The sequence below is a fragment of the Pteropus medius genome, unplaced genomic scaffold (genome assembly GCF_902729225.1).
Source record: "Pteropus medius unplaced genomic scaffold, Ma_sr-lr_union100, whole genome shotgun sequence".
Classification (NCBI taxonomy): domain Eukaryota; kingdom Metazoa; phylum Chordata; class Mammalia; order Chiroptera; family Pteropodidae; genus Pteropus; species Pteropus medius.
This window is the reverse complement of record NW_024352787.1, coordinates 22,905,042-22,927,036: the sequence shown is the minus strand read 5'-3', so window position 1 is coordinate 22,927,036 and position 21,995 is coordinate 22,905,042. Positions and strand designations below refer to the sequence as shown.

Genomic DNA, 21,995 nt, shown 5'->3' with positions numbered 1-21,995 from the left:
CTTAGTGTTCCATGGTATGGGCTGACCACAGTTTGTCTTATCCTTTACCTGCTGAAGGACATTTGGATCTTTCAGTTTGGGGTTGGTCTTTACAAATAAAGTTGCTATGAACATTTGTGTACAAATGTTTGCATGAAAATAAATTTTCTTGCCTCTGGGATAAATGCCCAAGAGTACAATTTTTTGTTATGGTAAATGCATGTTCAAGCAAGCTTTTTTGGTCATTTATTCTATTTGCGTGTCAACTCTTCTAAAAAAATCTGACTAATTTTTAATATTTCAGCCCAGCCTCCAGTTGGAGGAAAAGTTTTTATTTTGGCCTTGGAGACCACGATACCAAGAGGAATAGGTTGCATTCCAGCAGTGCTAGAAGTAATCCAAAAAGTGTGTTGAAAGTTTTGCCCTGTGATCAGACTTTGGGTTCCCCTTAGATTAGAATCCAACAATGTAAGAATGCTAGGAGGTCTGATACAACACAGGGACAGGAGTGAGGCCAGACCAAGGGAAGGTCAGACCCAGGCACTCAAACACTGCCAGGGGCCTCTTTCCTGGGTCTCTGCTGTCTCTGAGTCCCTCCTTACACTGTGGGCTTGTGAAGCCTAGCTACCTGCAGTTCTCCAGGCCATCTGTAGGGAAACATGGCTGTGGATATGTCCCAAAACTGATGTTGTAATTACAGCTTCAGCCATTGGAGAGGGACAAGGCCGTCCATCTCTGGAAAGGGAAACAGTGATCTGATTTGGGTCAGATGCCCTTTCTAGGATCTGTCAATTGTGGCCAGGAGGGTAGGGTCACGCACAGAACCTCCACACCCTTGTAACCATGAGGGAAAGCCTTAGAAAGGGAGAGGCTGGGTGAAAAGCACACCATGGACTCCTAATGTGACCACATCAATGGGATTTGCACGTGGGATTCCCACAAGCTGGGGAAATAAATGAGACCTTTGTGAAGGACATGACGCTTGAGTTGGACCATGAGAGACAGAATTTTGATGTGTAGAAATGGGAGGATATGGCACGGAGGAAGAATAAGAATCAAGATCTAGAGGCAGAGAAGCTTGGGGCATATAGGGAAGTGTATAGATGAGATCAATATGTAGGAATTGATGGGTGGATTAGAGAGTCAGAAAGAGTCCCAGTCAGAGATAGAGGGCCTTGCTGGACCACAGGATTGAGGAGGGACAGTGTGAATAGGCAAGTATTTGATGTTCTCTGACAACGGTAAGCAGGAGGGATGGCAAAAGCTCCTGGAACAGACTGCCTGAGGCGGAGATCAGCGAGCTGAGCTGATGAGATAGAATGAGATAGAGGGAGAGATGGAGTGTAGAAGCCCAGGGGTTGATGGAGATGGTTGTCAGAAAGGCCAGGTATGGCTACTTTCACCTTTGTCCCCAAATAAGCAGGTTCCATTTTTAATCTCATTTTATTGGAAAAGTGAAGTGACATTGACATAGGCGTTTTTAGATCACTTTAGCTGTGAGCTCTGTTTGCTTTGCTGGGCAGAGACTCTTTGGCCTCAGGCTGTGCTGCATTGGTCTGGGAGGGCCTGTGCCAGAGATCAGCACATGGCCTTGAGCAAATGCATTATGGCAGATGGCTGCCTGCAGAATCCTGAGTCCTGCCTGGCCACTAACTTTCTTCTTTTCTTATACACATGGAGGACAATCAGCTGTGGGGCCTGCTGGTTAATTACCCCTGCAGGGCATCCAGGAATACCTGAGGGATCGGCACAAATGCAAGTGGGCATGACAAGCCATCCCCTGGCCTGGGCTGAGTGCATGTCTCCTTAGGTCTTGACTGTACCCTCTGACACTGGGAGAGGATCGTTGATATTCTTATGGTTGATCATCTTCTTTTAAAAAGAAGATGATCAACCATAAGAAGAGATGAAATACTGTCATTCGTGACAACATGGATGGACCTTGAGATAATTATGCTAAGCGAAATAAGCCAGACAGAAAAAGTTAAAAATCACATGATATCACTTATATGTGGGATATAAAACTAAAAGCAACAAATGAACAGGACAAACAAACAGAGACTCATGGACATGGACAATACACTAGTGGTTCCCAGAGGGTAGGGTGAAGGAGAGAAGTAGATGGGGTAACAGGAGTCAAATATGTGGTGACAGAAATCTAACTATGGGTGGTGAACATAATGTAAATATATATACGCCTTACTATTAAAATGTACAGCTGAAACTTAACAGATTTCATTAACCAATGTCACCATAAAAAAAATAATTAATTAATTTAAAAATAAAAAGATGACGTTTGAAGAGGAAAGTGCCTTATCTGTGGCAGCATGGCCAGAAATGACCGGAACTGAGGATTCCGCTCAGCAGTCCTAGTCCCGGAACCAGGCCTCTCCTGCTTCCCCCACCCCTAAGCCTCGCTCTCTTCTGTGTGTCCCAGTCTCTTCCAGTTTACCACTAACTCCCCTCCCCACACCCCTTCTACACCCTTACCAGCTTCATCTGTTTCCTAAGACAGGTCTACTATCCCTCGATCTGTATAAAACTATACGCATAATAAAAATGAATAATAATTTTAACCATTATTAAGTGCTCGCTATGTGCCAGGCACTGAGCTAAGTGCTTAGCATGGATTATCTTATTTAAATACCCAAACATCCCTATTGGGTAGGGACCATTATTATCTATATTAATTATTTACCCTGATATCCTGCAGCCACTCAAGGTGAATGCTCCTGACCAGGTGTGTCCTTGCCTCTTCAGGTGCCTCCAGCTCAGTGTAAGAGCCCACAATGCACCTGGCCCCACGGCACCCTTCCTCCTTGAGACCTTTCCACCTTCATCTTTTTCTACATCAAAACATTCCTGCTGTGTGCACTCTCTGTAAAATCAGTAGTACTTTCGTGGGTCTGTAGTCCAAATGAGTATAAAGTGTGGGGATGTCAGGTGTGATGGTGGGTTGATATTATCAGAGCTGCTGTTCAGCCAGTGTGTTCCAGTGTGGTGTTCCAGCCTACATCTGTTCAGCTGGTCAGTGCCTGTACTTAAGGTTTTTATATATCTTGATAGTCTCCTGGGTTAGAAGAGACATTAGGTTCTGCAGGCCTTTGGGCACTAATAAAAGCTGCTATTTATATAACACTTTTATGCTACATAACTCTTTAACATGCACCATTTTGGGTGAGCATTCATTAGCACTTTCCTTGTGCACGGGATCTACGCTGCCTTTGACCTTGAAGAATTCAGGGTCCTGAATACAGAAGCCCCCAAATGTAAGAGAAGGATGGACTGACCGGATGCCCTGCTTTAGTTATTCCATTTCCTCTGCCAAGTGTGTTTAAAGAAAACTTGAAGTGACCAAACACTGAGATGTGACCCTTTCTCTCCAGGACTTCACATGTTTTGTGTTCTGTTTTGCTCTCCACCCTCCTCCCTTAATGACTGCGACTTTTGCTATTTCATGGGCGAGGTTTGCCAGCTTCAGTGCATTCAGAATCAATATCACAGTAAATAAGAGACATTATGAAAGAAAAAACACACTGCAACCTCTAGGCAAATCTTATTGTTTAAATTCACTTAGACTGAGCTGCAAATACCAGACTTTCAACTGCCTTTTCATGGGGCAGGATAGGAGAATGCTCCTGTAATTCTGAGTAATAACTTGGAGGCATCACCTATAGGCATTACGATGATGTTTCCCTGTTGGTTTGGGCCACTTGTATGTGTTTTTTTCAAAGGTGAAACGTAAATGGAAGAAGCGGTGGAGAGGACATTTCTTAACAAAGGAGTTGAAAGCAGAGATGGCTTTCCTTTTCAAAGTGCCTCTCATGAATGCGCAACGCCTTGTGATATATTTAGTTTAACACTTTGGTATTTTGCACTTCACATCTCTTTTCTTGCTTCTTTTAGTCTTTTGCTTTCTTTTGTCCTTGCTTTGATCTTACTATGGAATCGCCTTTAAAATGCTTTCATACACAGCAAAAACATCCCTTTTTAATCTTTCCTATTCTTCTTGAAGTTTCTTGTTCTCGCCTCTTTTTTGTTCCCATAGTCAGAAAATGCATTATTTAATCCACAAAGCTGAAAGATGCTCAGAGAATAAAATGTGCACTATAGCCGCCTTCCGGTTATTTCGTTGTGCATTTTTATAGGTTCGCTTCCTCTCCATAGATGTTGTTAAGGCCAGAATTTCAAGAGCTGGACAGGCCCACGCAGCAGAGGTCGGGCCATGGCCCTTGTGTCCCTGATGTTCCTTCAGTTTGGTGGGACTGTCTGGAGGGGTTTGAAGCCCAGCAAGTTCTCCTGGATGCCCATCTTTCTGAGCCCCTCAATCAGTGCTAGTGGTCTTCTTCTCTGGAGAGGGCCGACCTCTGCCAGAAGACAGATGCCTAGAAAGCTGCCTAGAAAGGTAGATGCATGTGCCGAGCCCACAGCAATAGTGTGGGTGCCCAGACTTACAGAGAAAGCCAGTTCTAGGAGGAGCCTGGGTCCGGCCTCGACTTCTGACGTGCAAGGTGCGGTTCCACATGAGCAGATGAACAGCTTCAGATTTTACAGCATCACATCCATGGATATCAGGCAGAATGACCAGGAGTGCAAGAACATTACTTACAGGCTGTGTTAACTTTTGGTGAGGTACTTACCCTCTCTGTGCCTCAGTTTCCTTATCCATAAAATGAGGCTAATACTACCCCTTACCTCACAGAGTCATTATGAAGGTAAAAGAGTTGATATAGGTAAAGCGATTGCAACAATAAGTGACACTTAATTAGGACTCAGTAAATGTTCAAACAAAAATTGTAGAATATTATGAGTTTGCAAGATAGGTTGTCCTCTGGTTAGATATGAAAGGGGAATTAATCTGAATAGTGTTTTGGAGCATTTCATGATTAGCTGACATTTTTAGTCAGCTTGGTTAGCAATTTTGGTATATAAATATTTCATTGTAGATACAGACAGGCATAGTATTTAAAATGTTTGAAAAGTAGTGATTGTCAGCAAAAAAGGAACTTTGCATTCATGAAGTCGGCCTCATGGGGTGTACTGGCCATGTAGCTAACAATGAGGTTCATGCTGTGAGACCCCTTCAAGGCCTTTGGGGAGGGAAGAGGGGCTAACGATGTATTCACACGTGCATTGGTTTTTGTAAAATTTACAGGAGAGAGATTTTTTTCTTTTTCTTAAAGAGGACCCTCTAAATTGTATAAACTTTAGGTCCCATAAAACCTGGATTCATTTCTGGAACTTTCTATCTCCATTTGACAGATGAGAAACTCATATGTTGCATGAGCAGGATATGCACTCAGGTTTCTCCACTTTCCCTTTTTTAATTTTAAAAGATAATATTTTTTAATTTAAATTTCTTAATTTAATAAATTTGATGTGTAACATTGCGTAAGTTTAAGGTATACGGTGTGTTACTTTGACACATTTATATATTGTAATATGATTATTAATATAGTGCTATTTATCACATTACATTATTGTAGATGTTCCTTGACTTAACAAATGGAGTGACTTTCCAATAAACCCATTGTAAGTTGAAAAAATCTTAAGTCAAAATGCATTTAATATACCTAACCTACCAAACATCATATCATAGCCTAGCCTAGTAGAATGTGCTCAGAACACAATATCCAAAAAACGCTGGCAACACAGTATACTGTAGAGTATCAGATGTTTATCCTGCTAATCCCATGGCTTCTTCTGCAAACGAGGGCTGATTCATTGTGGGTGGGGTTGGGTGGGGACGAGCCCTAAGCCAGAGCCACTCAGAATGCATTCACCAGAACAGCAGTACCAGCAGACCCTTGGAGCTTGTTAGAAATGCAAGTTCTTGGGTTCACACTCCAGACCTACTGGTGATTCTGGTTCAGGTTAAAGTTTGAGTACCTCTCACATAAACTTAGACTGATTCTCCTGAGTTGCCACACCTTCAGGGAGAATTAGAAAATGCAGTAAGTGTCATCTTCAAGACTTGATGAATGTGAGGGTTGAGAGGTACAGACATGGCTCAACCCTAGGTGGCGTGGTGACTTCCAGGCTCACATCTGTGTGGCACTGGGGTTCATGCACTGGTCTGGGGGACAGTTGGAGATGAGTCTGCTTGGTCAACACTTGCTTCTGAGTAGGGCTTAGAGACAAGGGACTGAACTGATGGTTTCTCTAACATCATTGAAAGTGTAGGATCTAAATATAATTTCATAATAATGTTTTTTGCTTTAGTCCTCAGTGTAACTTTCTTCTTTTCAATGTGTATTCCTTAAGCCTGAGGTGACAAGTGTTTCTTTTATTGTTAAGAAGCAGATTTATCTCTGTCGGTCCCTTCTGATCACAGGTAGTATTTGCTTCTTCCCTGTTGACCTCCCCAAATGCTATTTACCAAAACCTAAGAAGCACAAAGATTCCCAAATGGCTCTAGACCAATTTAGTATTGGATTCTATAAACTTTTATTTTTTGTGGAAATGAGTTTTTGTTTTCTTTTCTCAGTTTTTCAGTGAGAAAAATCTTAATGTAAAATGTTTTTCTTACTGTTACTATATGTCCTAGAATGGTTTCATCGGTTAAGGATGACAAAAGATCAGGGACACATTGTGATGGGTGTGTCATTTCTCAGCACTGTCAGACTGGGGACTCGTTTCCTTCCACGGTGAGCTTAAGGCCTTGTTTTAACTTGGTTAACTTGTGGACTCCCTCACTTTAAGCAAGTTTCCAAATTGCAACACACCGATGCCCTCAGGCTGTCACAGTCGTGTTCCCCCAGGACCAGCCTTTCTGGAAGTCTCTCCTGAGCTCTCTTACTCACCCTCCTCTCTCCATGCTAACGTGTCCCTGCAGAGCTCAGATGCATCCAGAAGGGAATTCCTTTTCTCACTGATCCCAACAGGAGCCTACTGCTTGCCTATATCAATGACTCATTCTCAACTCTCATTTTCTCTAATGCATTTGATTTTCCTGACATTGGACACAGAATAACTCTTTGAGGATAAGAATTGTGTCATTTCCAGCCATGTAGGTGCTCTATAGATATTTGTGAAATGAATGCATGTATCCTTCTTTTGTAAACTCTAGCTTTGACACGATTCTGTCCCTACGATGCTGTTTCTAGCCAGTCTTATCCTCTAGCTTGTCTCCTGCCTCCTAAATTTCCCAAACTGTGGTTCTAGTCTTCTTCACTCCCTCTCCTTGAGCTCTCACCCTCTCATATGCCATCATCTCTCACCACTGTGTCGCCAACCCTTCGTGCCTTTTCTTTTCGCCTCTGGACCATTATCTTGGTTCAGTAGTCTACCCTTGAATGTTTTCAGGCACTTCGACCTCATCAATTTGTTCTTCCACTACTGTTCTTTTTCTCTTTTCTAACTAATGGCATCTTCCCAGTCACCCAGACACTAGTGAATCTGTGACCTAAGTAGATCAGTTCAATGCTTATGTATTTTGCTTTGTGCGTATGTGTTCTGGAATGGTGAGAGCACACATTCAAACTCTTGCTTAACTCAAACACCACCCATGAACACCCCCAGCCAAAATAATTTCTCCTTCTGTGACCCCCTCATAGCACATTCTCTCTATGGCCATTTTTCTTTGGTCATTCGTTTTACTGAATATTGCAATTTTTGAGCACATCTCATCACCTTAACTAGATTGTAAGCATCTTACAGAGCACTTGTGTTTGAGTTGATTTCAAATCCAGGCAGGGGCCCAACACAATGCCTTATGGGGTGTAGAGTCACAAGTAGAGGCTGGGAAGAAAAGCAGATTCAGTGTCACTTGTTCTTGAACCCTGCTAGCTGCATGGTGGCATATCCCTCAGGGTTTCCATAAAAGCCCATAGGCCAGTTATGTTTGGAACGATGTGTCCACGAACCACTTAAGAGTAAAGCCGGCGTCACCCCTGTACACCCAGACTTTAAAATGATATTGACTTGCTAGAAAGACAAGCTGTGGTTACAAAAATGACCTATATTAATAATATTAATAGACCGATCATCATTAGAAATGACATTTATTGAATGCATGTCATTATATGTAACATCTCATTTGTTCTTAACAGCTGTAGGCTACTACTAAATGCTTAGGCATTATCCTTTTATCCCTTTACACTTTTCAAAGCCCTTTAATGTCCATATCTCAGTAGCCTTGAGATGCAGAAAGGCTATGGTAGTGAACCACACTGTCTTTTGCCAAACCTGTAAATGCTTGTCCGTCTCTTTCCCCTGAAGTCTCAGTCACAACCACTGAACAAATGAGGAAACCACTTCACACTTAGATATGGTGACTGGCATGGCCAGGAGCTGACATCAAGTTACTGGGAAAAGCCAAAATGGGGCCCCAGGATACCTGGTAGCTAAGAGTTAATAATACCTTTGAGTCTTCTAGCATGGCACTCAGCATTCAGCACTGAGAATGTTCTCTCTGAACTTATGGAGATTCCCAAGATTCTCACTATCATGAGCCAATCCCAGTGAGTAGGCAGGATCTCATTGTACATTGCGCCATTCCATGATGCTGTGCTCATGCATGGTCCATTGCCTCGCATGGCATGTCCCTTTGTCCCCTGCTTACTCGTCCAGCACTCATGGGTAATACATTTTTTAAAAAATAAAGAAAAACAGGCATGGCCTGCCTAACCTTCTTGCTAGAACTCTTGTTCCAAGAAATTTAATTAACACATAGCGAAACCCAGCCAATATGTATTAGATGGTTTCTAGAAGCTGAATATTCATTGGGCCGCCCCAGTCCCATTTATTTGTTTATTTTTCTGATTTATGGTGAGTGAAGAAGCAGAGGTCTCCAAAGCTTGGCTTCTTCATCAGCCTCCTTATCAACTCTGAAATGATGGCAAAGATGGCATACTGGCAAAAACACCAACATAGATAACTGATTGTGTGCTAAGCATGCGCTATGACTGTCCTATGTATTTCCAGCTCAGTGACTCTCAAAGTATGGTTTCCTATACTAGAGCATGCCCCCTCTTGGGTCTTGTTAGACACACAAATACTAGGGCTCATCTCTAGATCTTCTGAAAATGAAACTGTGGGGGAGGAGCTGGCAATCTGTTTCAAGACCTCTAGAAATACTGATGTGCCCTCCAGTCTGAGAATAATAGTCTTGCATATAGGCCTATTTTTCCATCTTGAACATGGCTTCCTCAGGCTCCCTGGGTTGCTCTGAAATCTCTGTTCAAGTACCCTAAACCTATGTGGAAGGAAAAAGGGAAATAATTACTATTACTGGCTGCTCAATGTTGAGCATTTACACACTGCCAGGGATAATCTTAGGCATCTATGTATATTGACTTGTTTAATGCTCACCACAACCCTATGAGGTCCATATTATTATCACACCCCTTTTGTAGTTGAGGAACTGAGGCACAAATTGACTGGTTTAATTGCCCAGGGTCACCCAGGTAACAAATGGTAGCACTAGGTTCTGAACCTGAGGTGGTCTGACCTGGTCTGAATGTGCAACTACACATTAGAGATTTCAGCGCCCTCCCCACCCAGGTTCCATTTTTTTCTCCTTTCCAAATGAATACCACTCTGTATGAGTTTGGTAGGGTCGCCATAACAAAATATCACAGACCGGGTGGCTCAACAGTTTATTTTCTCACGTTTCTGGAGGCTGGAGATCAAGGTGTCAGCAGAGCTTCTCCTAAAGCTTCTCAACTTGGTGTACAGATAGCTGCCTTCCCACTGTGTCCCCGTGTGGCCTCTCCTCTGTGTGCATGCCCCTGGTGGCTCCGTGTGTCCAAGATCTCTTCTTATAAGGACATCAGTCAGGTTGGATTAGGCCCACCCTAACCACCTCATTAACTTAATCATCTTTTTTCAGGTCTTATCTCCAAATATGGTCACATTTGGAAGTACTGGGGCTTAGGGCTCCAATACACGAATCTGAGGCCAGTACAATGTAGCCATAACATTCCTGTTCCCCTACTATCCACGCCTTTGGCTGACAGGAACTATATCATGTCTCTGTACCCTTGGGGACTCTCTCACCCCCATCCATCTAAACACTTCATCCCCTGTATTTCTTCCTAGGTCACATGGGTGCATCATTCTCAGAGACAACAACCAGGACCCAGGGAGGTTGCCTCTACATATGTTGCAAATATATGGCTTTGATTTGTCAAAAATTGCCTTGTATAACTAGGATGTGAGAGGTTTGCACAATATCTGTAAATACAGCCTTTCTGGGTTTGCAATCAGAGGTAACAATGTCTCTTAAAGTATTGTTGTGAACCGCTTGCATCTAAATCACCCAGGCTGTTCCTGGACCCCATGAGTGACCTATAGCATGAGGCTTTCCAAGGGCAGATCTTTGGAGTGTGTGTATCTAAGAATCCCCTCTCTGTCAGTCCTTCCTAGCCTCCTACATCTGGAGAATCTTATGTACATAAAGGTATCAACCTTTATGTCTGTGAAGTTAGACACATTTGGCCTGTATTTCAGATCTTCCATTACTAGGTATGTGACCTTGGGACAAGTTAGTATCTCTGAAACTGTTTCTTAATTTGCAAAGTGGAATTAATCTAGGTAATTAATGGAATTAATCTAGCAACCTCCTAGGGTTGCTGAAAGGATTAAATTAGATCATGTAAACAACGCACTTTATACCACCTGCTTCTTATAGAGGAAGTGTGCTGTCTCTGCTAGCATGACTTCTGCCACCATGGCAGCATTTCCACTATTGGGAAAAGATTTCTTTTACCAATCCTGTTAACATTGCATCTGGTGCATGACTATGTGTCTGGACTACTCAGGACACACTGTAAGAACCCGTGTGTGTGCAGATGGAGACGCCCGCATAGCAGCTGATAAACAGGACCAGGGGACAGTGGGAAAACAGGAATGCTGGCCAGGGAAGGAGCACAGGCCACAAAGAAGAGAAATCTCAGAGGACATCTGCCAGCCTGCAGCAGTGGGGATCTAAAAGCCAGACCTCAATTCTATCCAGCTGTATACCTTGGACTCTGGAAGAACATATTTGCCCTGGGCTGGTGTGTCAGAGATTTTTTTTGACTCACACTATCTGAGTTGTCTTTTCTATTAAAATTAACACAGAAAACGTTTCTGCAATCTCTTAACTTCTTGAAGATCTGCTTGTATCACAGTGGGTTGGATACTCATTTGAAATGGCATGTTTATGGACCTTCTTGTATCTTGTCACTTGTAGAGGAGCTGAAGGCCCCCTTGGAGGAGTACGTCCACAAACGCTACCCGGGGCTGGTAAAGGTGGTGCGCAACCAGAAAAGAGAGGGCCTGATCCGAGCGCGCATCGAGGGCTGGAAGGCGGCCACCGGCCAGGTCACTGGCTTCTTCGATGCCCACGTGGAATTCACCGCTGGCTGGTAGGTCACAAGCTGAGCCCTAGGGGCATTCAGGACCGGAGTATGGTCAGGAGGGGCTAGAGTCTAGGAGGTAGGTTACTTTGGCTGTTTCTTCTGGGGCACTGGAAAGATGGAGAAAAAGGTAATTGAAGAAGAAGGTAAGACTATAGTCTAGGATAAAACTGAGAAGCAGGGAGAAATTTGTCATTGTCTACTCAATCCATCATTGTCATCATCACATGTCCCTTGTGGTTCCTCATTATAGGGCAGACATGGTGTCTCAACTTTCACTAAGTTATGCTGCAGTAATAATCTCCAACCTCTGTGACTGATGACAACAAAGATTTATGTCTTGTCCATGTGGCAGGTCAGCTGCAGGTTGTCTGTGGCTCTGCTCCATATAGCCTCTGCATTCTGAGACCCAAGGAGCACTCCTGTCTAAGACATACTATTTTTTTGGCTCAGAGAAAAGAACAACAGGTGAACATTACAATGGCTATGAATGTTTCTGCTCTGATGTGACATCATCACTTCTGCTCACTGGTCAAAGCAAGTCGCATGTCCAAGCTAAACATTAATTGGGGTTGAGGGAGAGAGTAGGGAGACACTGTAGGCCACATGGTAGCGGGCAATATGTCTGGGAGGGGAGCAAATTACTAGGATCAGTTGTACATTCCGTAACAGACTGGGAGATCAAACTCCTCACTCCAGCAGCATTATTTGCACAAAGTCTTCTGTCCCCATGCTCAGTAACTTGCACCACACAAAGACAGGCTGAGCTGGCTGCTTCTATATGCACATCACCACACCAGCCTGGGAGAAGCATTGTGCATTCAAGGAGGCAGTGGGGCTTTGGAGTTGGGTCTGAAGCCAGACTCTCTGGGTTAGAAACCTGGTTCTGCCACCACCTGGCTACATGGCCCGAGGTAAGCGATTTAACCTCTCTGGAACTCAGTTTCCTTATTTGTAAAATGGTAACCATAGTATCTATCTCATAGGATTGTTGTCGGATTTACATTAACCGGCACATGTGACATATTTAGAATGGTGCCTAGCTCGGAGTAAGTGATTAATAAATACCAGCTCTCATTAGCTCATTAGGAAATGTGTGTCCAAAGATTAGCAAAGGCAATGTGCAGTCAGTGTGACTTGAATAAGGTGGAGAAGATGATCGAAGAGTTGAGAGGAAGGAGAGAGCCTTCTTACTGGGAGAAATTAGGGAAGGCTTCTTGGAAGAGGTGGCAGGTAATAGTAAGCCTCTGTAGATGGCCAGACTTCCTGCCAGTGACAAAAGGCATTCCTGAAGGACAGCAGCATGAGTGAAGACTTGGAGGGGGCAAAGCGCTGAAGCACATCTAGAAGCTGTGGAAAGTCCGTCCCATTTGGCTTTAGCCTAGATTGTGTGTGCAAAAGTATTGGAGGCAGTAAATGGCCCAGCATATATTTTATTGCTCGTTTTAAATAGAAAGATGCGGTGAGCCAACAGGTAATTCAATAGCTGCAAATGAAAAGAGATGAGATGTAGGCCGAACGTTCTCATTATTCTTCCACATAATGCAGAGGAACGGGGTTTTCACTTGACTCTTTTACAAGCGTGAGCTCTATGCTAAGCAGGGATATTAATGCCCTGGCTTGTGAGAGCCATCTTCTCCTTCCAGAATATGGGGAGTGATCCCTTCCTACCCCTGCCGCAGAGACACACACTGGCAGGTTGTCTGACCATCTGCTTTTTCCTAAGCCAGCAAGGCTATGCCTCGAACCCTGAGCCAAGTCCCTGCTTTCTCCTGCTGCAGCCCTGAGGGACGGGCTAGCTAGGAGGCAGGATTCTGCCTGCGTTTGCATTTAATTCATTCTCGCCTACCATTGCTAACCAATTCAATTAGATCCCTTTTAAGAAATCAATTAAATAATCAATTAAAACAACTGAAATAGTCACACACACAAAGAAGCTAGTGAAATACTTATTAAAATCAGGCCACCAAAAGTAGAAGTGACCTATTTTGGGAAAGGGAATTCAGCTCCTACAGAAAATGCATGAGGCATCTGCCAGTGCCCTGAGGGGAAACTGAAAACACTGTACAAAACTGTAATGTAATGCAAATCATAGAGTCCAGAAGGCCTTGCTTTGGCCTACACAGGGAGGTATAAAAGACAGGCCTGGCACTTCCTGGGGAGAGGCCCTCGTGTTCTGAATTCTCGCTCCAGGCCTCCCCTGCAGGCATCAGCACGCTGCTTCCCAGAGCTGCATGATCCAACCGGCGGCCACTCCAGAGCCTCAATTTCTATCTGAATTCCAGCCTGCCCATGCCCGACCTTTAGCTGCGTTGCTTCTTTTTGTTCCCTGTGGTCTTGGGGTCTGTGCCAGTTGAGGTATGGGCTACCTCAAGAGAGAGATTTTATTTCTGCTTCTCTGTGTTTCAGGGCCGAGCCGGTTCTATCCCGAATCCAGGAGAACCGGAAGCGAGTGATCCTCCCATCCATCGATAACATCAAACAGGATACTTTTGAGGTGCAGCGGTACGAGAACTCGGCCCATGGGTACAGCTGGGAGCTGTGGTGCATGTACATCAGCCCTCCGAAAGACTGGTGGGACGCCGGAGACCCTTCTCTCCCCATCAGGTCTGTGGGGCACAAGTTCTGGTGGCCACTGAGTCCCAGAGGACAGAGGAACTGAGGGAGGGAAGGTAGGAGAAATGCCTGGGGTGCAGCAGCATGCATAAATAGCTGCTTTAGGAATTTTGGGTGTCCCACCATCACAGTTTTCTTGCTGAGGAGGGACATAGCATTTTGCTCCTTTAGCTAAAGTTTTCAAAGGCAGCGTGTCCAACAGCGATACTGAAAGATGGACACTGACAGCGGTGCTCACACTTCTCGATTCTTCCTCCTATCTCATGAGCTGTGTTCAGGAGCTTCGAAGTACAAAACTGAAAACGTATTAATTCCTGAGGCCCTTTCATACTTGCAACTTTTATTATCACAGTGCTTCCCACTCTTTTCCATGATACAGGAACACATAGAAAAGGAAAATATTCGTGTGACACCTAGGGTAACTGAGGGCCTCTGGGCAGCTCTGTAAGATAATTGTCCTTGGTCCCACCCAGCTTCCACTGGAGATGAGGAGATAGTACCCATGGCATACCAGTTGGGAAGCTCACATATAAAGGATGTTGAATGAAGTAGGTGGCTTTTGATGCCATGTTTGTTTCCTATGGGTGTTGTAATGAATTACCACACACTTAGTGGCTTAAAGCACGCACATTTATTCTCTTACATTCTGAAGGTAAGAAATCTTAAACAAGCCTAGCAGAGCTAAACTCAAGGTGTCTGCAGAGTTGGATTCTTCTGGAGGCTCAAGGAGTGAATTCATTTCCTTGCCTTTTCCAGCTTCTAAAGGCCGCCCACAATCCTTGGTTCATAACTACATCTCATCTCCCTCCCTCTGCTTCCTTCATTAGAGGGCCTTTTTCTTTCTTGCCTATCTCGAATAAGTGCCCTTGTGTTGACATCTGGGATCCACATGAATAATCTAGGATAATCTCCTCATCTCAAGATCCTTAACTTAATAACTTAATCACATCTGCGAAGTCCTTTTTCCCATATAAGGTAGCATTCGCAGGTGGAATTCTTTTTTGGGGTGAGGGGGCATTGTTCAGCTCACCACAAATGCTCTGATTTTCAATTAATATGATATTTGAGTTATAGTTTAGAACTTTCTGTGAGTTCTAGTTGAGGACCAAACTGACTCTTAAAATCTTCATGGTTCTGTCTTAAGTTAGAGGAGTGGGGAGAGGTGTTCTTACTTTTCCCCAGTTTTAGGACAGTGCTTGTTGTTATAAAGAATAGTGGAATAGGAGTGAGAACATTTTACAGGTAGTCATGAAATTCTTTGTCATCTTACAATTTTTTTTTTTTTATGAACAATAGTAAGATTGTGAGATGTACAGACCTCCCACCCCATATTCTTTTGTTTTCCTCCTCAAACCGAAAGCTGAAGAATTGCATTAGAGTAGAGCTACCTATGGGAAATCTGTGTAACAAAGATGGTTCTTTGGATCAAAAAATTCCTCAGCTGAAGATGCCTCCACCGCTTAGTTCCCATCCCAACCTAGATGGTCAGTGTCTTTGTGCCATGCTGCAGGGCCATACTCTTAGCTCTCTGCAAATAATTGTGTCAGCTTTACTAAGGTGTTTTCTGAGAACCAAAGCAAAACCTTCAGGATGTTTAAAATTTAATGGGCGAGATACCACCTCACATCCATTAGCATGGCTACTAAAACAAAACAAAACAAAACAAAACAAAAATAACAAAACAGAAAATAACAAGCGTTGACAAGGATGTGGAGAAATTGGAACCTTTGTACACTGTTGGTGGGATTGTAAAATGGTATAGCCACTATGGAAAACAGTATGACAGTTCCTCAAAAATTTAAAAATAGAATTATTATATGATCCAGCAATTTCACTTCTGAGTATATAGCCAAAAGAGTTCAAAGCAGAGTCTCAACGAGATATTTGTACACCCATGTTTATGGCAGCATTATTCACAAAAGTCAAAAGGTGGAAGTCCTCCTAGTGTTCATCAACAGATGAATGGATAAACACCATGTGCTATATATATACAATGATATCATTCAACCTTAAAAAAGGAAGGAAATTCTGACACATGCTACGTATATGGATGAACCTTGGTAATGTTATGTTGAGTGAAATAAACCAGCCACCAGAATACAAATGCTATATGATTTCACTCATTTGAGGTACCTTACAATAGCAAAGTTCGTAGAGACAGATAGTAGAATGGTGGTCTCCAAGGGCTAGGGAGAGGGAGGAATGGGGAATTGCTATTTTTAATGGGTATAGAGTTCAGTTTTGCAAGATGAAAAAAGTTCTGGAAACTGGTTGCACAATAACATGAATGCACTTAGTACTACTGAACTGTACATATAAAAATGGTTAAGATAGTACCTGTTATGTTATGTGGTTACCAAAATTTAAAAAATTAATGGGGAGTGCTTAAAGATTTTGGTGGATTTTGTTGCCATGGATTTTGATGGGATGAAGGGATGAAATTCAAATGATGAACTGACAAACAGTGAGCTTTATATTTTTGACCAAATGATGCTTTCTTCCTGACATACAAGAAGGCTGACCTATAGCCTTGATAAATAAGGGAGTGAGGGTATGGCAGTGGCGTTAGCAACAGAGAGAAAGTGCTTTGGGATGCTCAGAAAACACAGCTATCCCCGTATACATAAGACACTAAAATGAAAATTAAGCTTGTAATAATTTTATGAGTTATGGTAACATTAATTGATGATTAATACACATTTTAAAAAGACTCAAGAAAAGTTGTGATCATGAATCATTAATTTACATGCATCTCTGATGTACAAAATAGAATCACATACCAATGATCTCTTTTTAATGTATCATAACATAAAATGTTTAATTTATTAATAGTTGATGGAGATATTTAATTGTAGGAATGAATTTTTATGGTCCTTCTGATGTTGTTAAGCAGATACAATGTAATTCTTAAATGTTAGGACATGGAGGTTTTCCCTCCCCACTGTGATCCCCAATATTTTAATAGTAATGATTGTATTCTGGTAAAGGATGGATAAGGAGAACTTTTTCACAATGCAAATGGCATTAGATTGGACTAGTCTTTACATACAGAGTCTTCCTGGTAGGCAACACGATAAAGGAGATTTTACATTAAGGGAATTTATATCCTCTATTTTAATTCTTTCCCTCTTTCTTCCTATGTATCTTCTGCCTGGCAAACAGCTATTTCCCAAGGTTATCTGTTTGTCTTCTGTTCTTCTTTGTCTACACCAGTTTCAGGTATAGAGAGTGGGCAGGTGCCATTAAAGAGAGCAGGGCCATGTGTAAGGGGTGGAGATAGGGACTGAAGAACACATGCCACCAAGGAGGTAGCTGCTGACAGTCCCCATGATGTTGATGGGGAACAGAGAGCCAGCATTGTCAGGTCCTCAGACTTTTAAGAAAAGATACCAATCCAGACCATTTCATAAAATTTCCTGAATTCTAAATGTTGGCAATAAATCCCTCTTCTTCAAAACTACAAGTGCCAAATGTTTCTAGACTGATTTGACCACCTGAGTCCCCAGAATTTGGTCTTTGCTCTACGTGTGTTCATTTGGGGACCTCTGTCATTCCCAAGACAGCCTTACGCTATGCTTCTCACACTGGAAGATGGAGGTACCTGTGATATGTGGCACAATTGTGGGGCTGAGGGATTTGGGGAAAGTGTGACTCAAAGTCATAGGAGAAACATGGCTGGACTTCTTGGAGCTTGAGTTAAGCCATGAGAGATCCCCTCCTGCCTGCATTGTATGTCACCGCCCTCAGCTTGCCTCTGAGATTCTTGAGTGAAAGACTTTGAAAAGCATTGACCCAGCTCTCACCTTTGTGCAGAGAAGGCTCTCAAATCTGTCTTAAGCTCCGATTTTCCTCCAAAGAAGCGTCATCTCCAATATCACATCAACAACCTACTATTAGACCAGTTGAATTTAAACTTTTTTGAGTCAAGGATGTCTCTGATAATATAATGAAAGCTAGAGATCATATCACCCCTGAACATTAATAAATAGACAGAATTTTGCATATAATTTCATGAAGTTTATGGGTGCCTTGAAGCCAAGCTCCTAATGATCTACAGGGCTTATATTCAGAATGACTGCTAGATATTTCTCCTTGCCTCTCCTTTGGAGAGCCTTTCTTTACCATTTTTATTGCCCACTAGTCTATATGCTTTATGAATCCAGGATTGTGGCTATTTTAGTTGTATCCCCAGTGCCTAATGAGTACCTGGCATTTGGTAGGCATGCTGAAAATATTAATTGAATGAATGACTAGATGAATGACATCTGAGTCTCAGAAGAGAGGACAGGTCTAGTGAACCATTTAAAAGAGGATAAGGTTGCCCAGAGGTACATTGGAGTAGGAGAAAGAAAACCCCAATATTTTGGGAGATGAAAGGAGCCTTCATGAAAGAGACTGACAAGTCATGAATGGTCAGAGAAGTATGAGGACAACCAGAGCAGTGATGTCATAAGGTTTCAATAACAGGAAGACTGAAAGTACCTTTTGGTTTAAGGGATTGGCTCATCATAACCTTATGAAACCATTTTAATGAAGTGTGTGAGTCTGAAGCTAGATGGCAGTGGGTGGAGACATGAATGGGACATGAAGAACGAGGAGAGTGAGTGCAGATTATATTTCTGAGATGTTTGAGGTGGGGCGGGACTTGGAGAAGAGAGAGGCAGAAACTGTGGAGGAAGGCACAAAATTAAGTGACATGTTTTATAGAATGGAAGACACTGAGCAAGTACTTCTAGCACAATTAACAAATAGAACTCATGGTTTATATTTATAAAACCTCGATTGCTTTGGTTTCTTCCTGTTGCATTGAATTTGTTTAGTGCAATGAGTCTTCTCATGCCCCATGAAAACTCCAGCGGATCCCATAATGTTTCTTACTGTTGTTGGGTAATGAAAGTCCTAGGGTCACTTTAAGTCACAAACTAGCCTCATTTTGTTATTGAAATTGTCCTCCTCTCCCTCAGCTGTGGCGTGCTGCTCACTGACCCTTTGCAGTGCAAGAGGGACTGGAGCTCTTATTCTTTCTCTTCCTCACTCATCTTTCCCTCGAGAGATGCAGAGTCTGTTCCCACTCAGGGCCAAGCAAGGGGTAGAGGTCGGGGTGGAGGGACAAAGGAGAATAGGAGGGTTCTTGTTTGAGTGACTTATGATGTTTTTGTGTTTTCTGGGGCAGCAGGTGCATAAAGCTGGTTCTTTCCTGGGGCACGTGGAGGGTCCTTTTGACGGCTCAATGGAGGCTGTGGGGAATCGGCACCTCCATGCTGCTTTCTCAGGCTAGTAGGATCTCTCCCTCGGCTGGCCTTTCCCAGTGCTCCCTCCAGTCTGCCTTCGCATCCATACCCTCCTGCTGCTAGGATCTCACACTCCAATAAACCACTACTTTTACCCCCTAATTATTTAATTTACATATGTATTTAAAACATTTGTTTCTTTCCGGCTTTACTGAGGTATCATTGACAAATAAAAATCATATACATTTAAGGCAAAACATGATGTTTTGGTATACATATACACTCTGAAATGATTACCCTAGCCAAGCTGATTGATACATCCATCACCTCACAGTTACCTTTTTTTTTTTTAATGGTGAAACACTTAAGATCTACTATTTTAGCAAACTTCAGGTAACAGTATATTATTATTATTATTAACTAAAGTCACCATGCTGTATGTTAGGTCTCCAGAACTTATTCATCTTAAAACTTGAAGTTTATACCCTTTGACCAGCATCACCCCTTCCCTGCCCTCAAGCCCTGGCAACCACCACTCTAGTCTCTGTTTCTGAGTTTAACTTTTTTAGATTCTACATATAAATGAGATCACGCAGTACTTGTCTTTCCATTTCTGTCTTGTTTCACTTAGCCTGTTTTCCAGGTCCATCTATTTTGTTGCAAATGGCAGATTTCCTTCTTTTTAAAGGCTGAATAGTATTCCATTGTGACTGTATACACCATATTTTGTTATACCTTCCTCCATTGATAGACGCTTATTTTTTTTTCTATATCTTGTAAGCCACCACCTCAGACATTATCTTTTTTGTTTTGTTTTGTTGATGACTTTTTTTAATTGTGGTAAGAAACACATAACAAATTTTACCATTTTTTCTATTTTAAAGTACAAAATTCAGTGGAATTATGTTCACAGTGTTGTCCAACCTTCACCACTAGTTCCAGAATTTTTTCATCACCCCAGAGACCCTTTACCCTTTGAATAGTCATTCTCTATTCCTCCCTCCAACTCCTGATAGCTACCAATCTACCTTCTGTCTCTATGGATTTGCCTATTCTGGACAATTTATATCAGGGGAACCGCACAGTATGTGTTTTGTGTGTGTGTGTGTGTGTGTGTTGCTTCTTTTACTTTGCATAAAGTTTATGAGGTTTTTTCTTGTTCATACACATAACATGTATCAGCACTTCATTTCTTTTTGTAAATGAGCTTTTATAGTGACTACATTTAAAGTGGCCACAGGTCAGCATCCCTTCTGGGATGCATATCTGATTTCCAAGATTCGCATACCTTGGTCCTGCATGGGAGAGAAGAGGCAACTTCCCACACACAGAGGGGAGCTCCCTCTGCTCCACAGGCCACTTTTCTTTTGCTAAGATGACTCAGGCACCAGGGAGGATGTTTCTCCACTGCCAAGAGCACTGAGCATCAGGCTTTGGGTCAGATGGCAGCATCCTGCCTCCTCTCCTCAGGGAGGAGGACTCAGTACAGCTCACTCCTGGGAAGCTCTCTCAACACATTCCTCTCCCAGACTTTACTTACTTGCCCTCATTAGTCGGCTGACTGGTTTTGGTTATCTGCTTTGAAAATTTTGCATGATCTCTTTGCATATAGTGCCTATTGTCTGAACATCCTCAGCCCAAATGAGAACATGAAAGGTCCTGTTTTAACACAGTGCATACAGCTGAGGGCATGGAGCAGCGAGAGAGGAAAAGTCTGAAGCCATAGAAGAGAGAGCTGATCAGAAAAGAAGGATCCTGAAGAGGGAGGAGTGGTGTCAAGAACATGAATAGTAGTTTGGTCTTGAGGAACAGAAAGGGAGAACTCATGCTGTATGACCCACATTTCCCCTGTGAATTAGGAGGAAATCACTGCTAAAAGTCAGAGTTAGGCCTTGGATTCGGTGATACAGAAAAGTGATAAAGGTCTGGAATAATTGCCTAGAAAAATGGCAATAGGTGAGCTGGCCAAGACTGCAAAAACTAATTGATGGCTGTTGTGAGGGTCCAGGAAAATAAATTTCCCAGGAGGATTTCTTGACAAAAACTATGAATTCAGTTGTCAAACTTAAAATTTGTTATTTATAATATTATGTGAAAAATAATAGCAAAAATAAGAATGAGGAATATAATGTATTTAGTCTGAAGTCATCTTGGTTGGATATACCATGAGTTCATGGAAACCCGGCTTAGATTAGCATCCTTCGGAGGTCTGCAGCTCACAGCTTGGGAATCACTCATCTTCACAGGTCTTTCCAGCTGTAAAATCCCTTGACTTTTACCACAGGAGGGAAAGGTCGATGGTGTCATCAGAGACGGAACACTTTATAGCACATGGCTTTCAGGGCACTGGCGGAAAGCTGAGTCAGGCATCTTCTGTGAGGTGCCAGTGGTGCCTGTCTACTCTGTTAGGTGGCCCTGTAATTAGTGACATTACTCATTAGTAACTAATTCAAACTGATGGTTAAAATTAGCGATCCTTAATCCAACATATAATTTGATAAAAATTATAAGGTACAGGAGCCATTATTGCCTGTTAGATAATTTTAGTTGAAAGGGCTGTCCTGGATATGTATAGTTGCTGGGATCTCAAATTCTGTGCACAAATGTATATAAAAAGAGGTTATTTTTTTCCACCATAGAGGAATATGATTAACTTACACAGAGGAAATCTTTAAGTGAAGTACTGAATTTTCTTAGACTTTGAAATAGAGATAGCTTCCCTATGCAGGGTTTGGGCAACCCAAGTCCACTAGATTAACTCATTACTACATAGTGAGAACGGGGTGTTTCAGGGCTAGTGAGGAGACTAAAGATAATGAATGTGCAT

At 42.6% G+C, this 21,995-nt stretch overlaps 1 protein-coding gene across 1 annotated transcript in view; it reads left to right on the top strand.

Moving 5' to 3' along the window:
- GALNT17 (polypeptide N-acetylgalactosaminyltransferase 17) overlaps positions 1-21,995 on the top strand; it is a 408,494-nt gene that overhangs the window by 188,202 nt on the left and 198,297 nt on the right. Inside the window, exons 4-5 of the mRNA XM_039849002.1 lie at positions 11,156-11,330; positions 13,731-13,928. Of these exons, the coding sequence (XP_039704936.1) occupies positions 11,156-11,330; positions 13,731-13,928 (373 nt within the window). The remainder of the gene's footprint in view (positions 1-11,155; positions 11,331-13,730; positions 13,929-21,995) is intronic.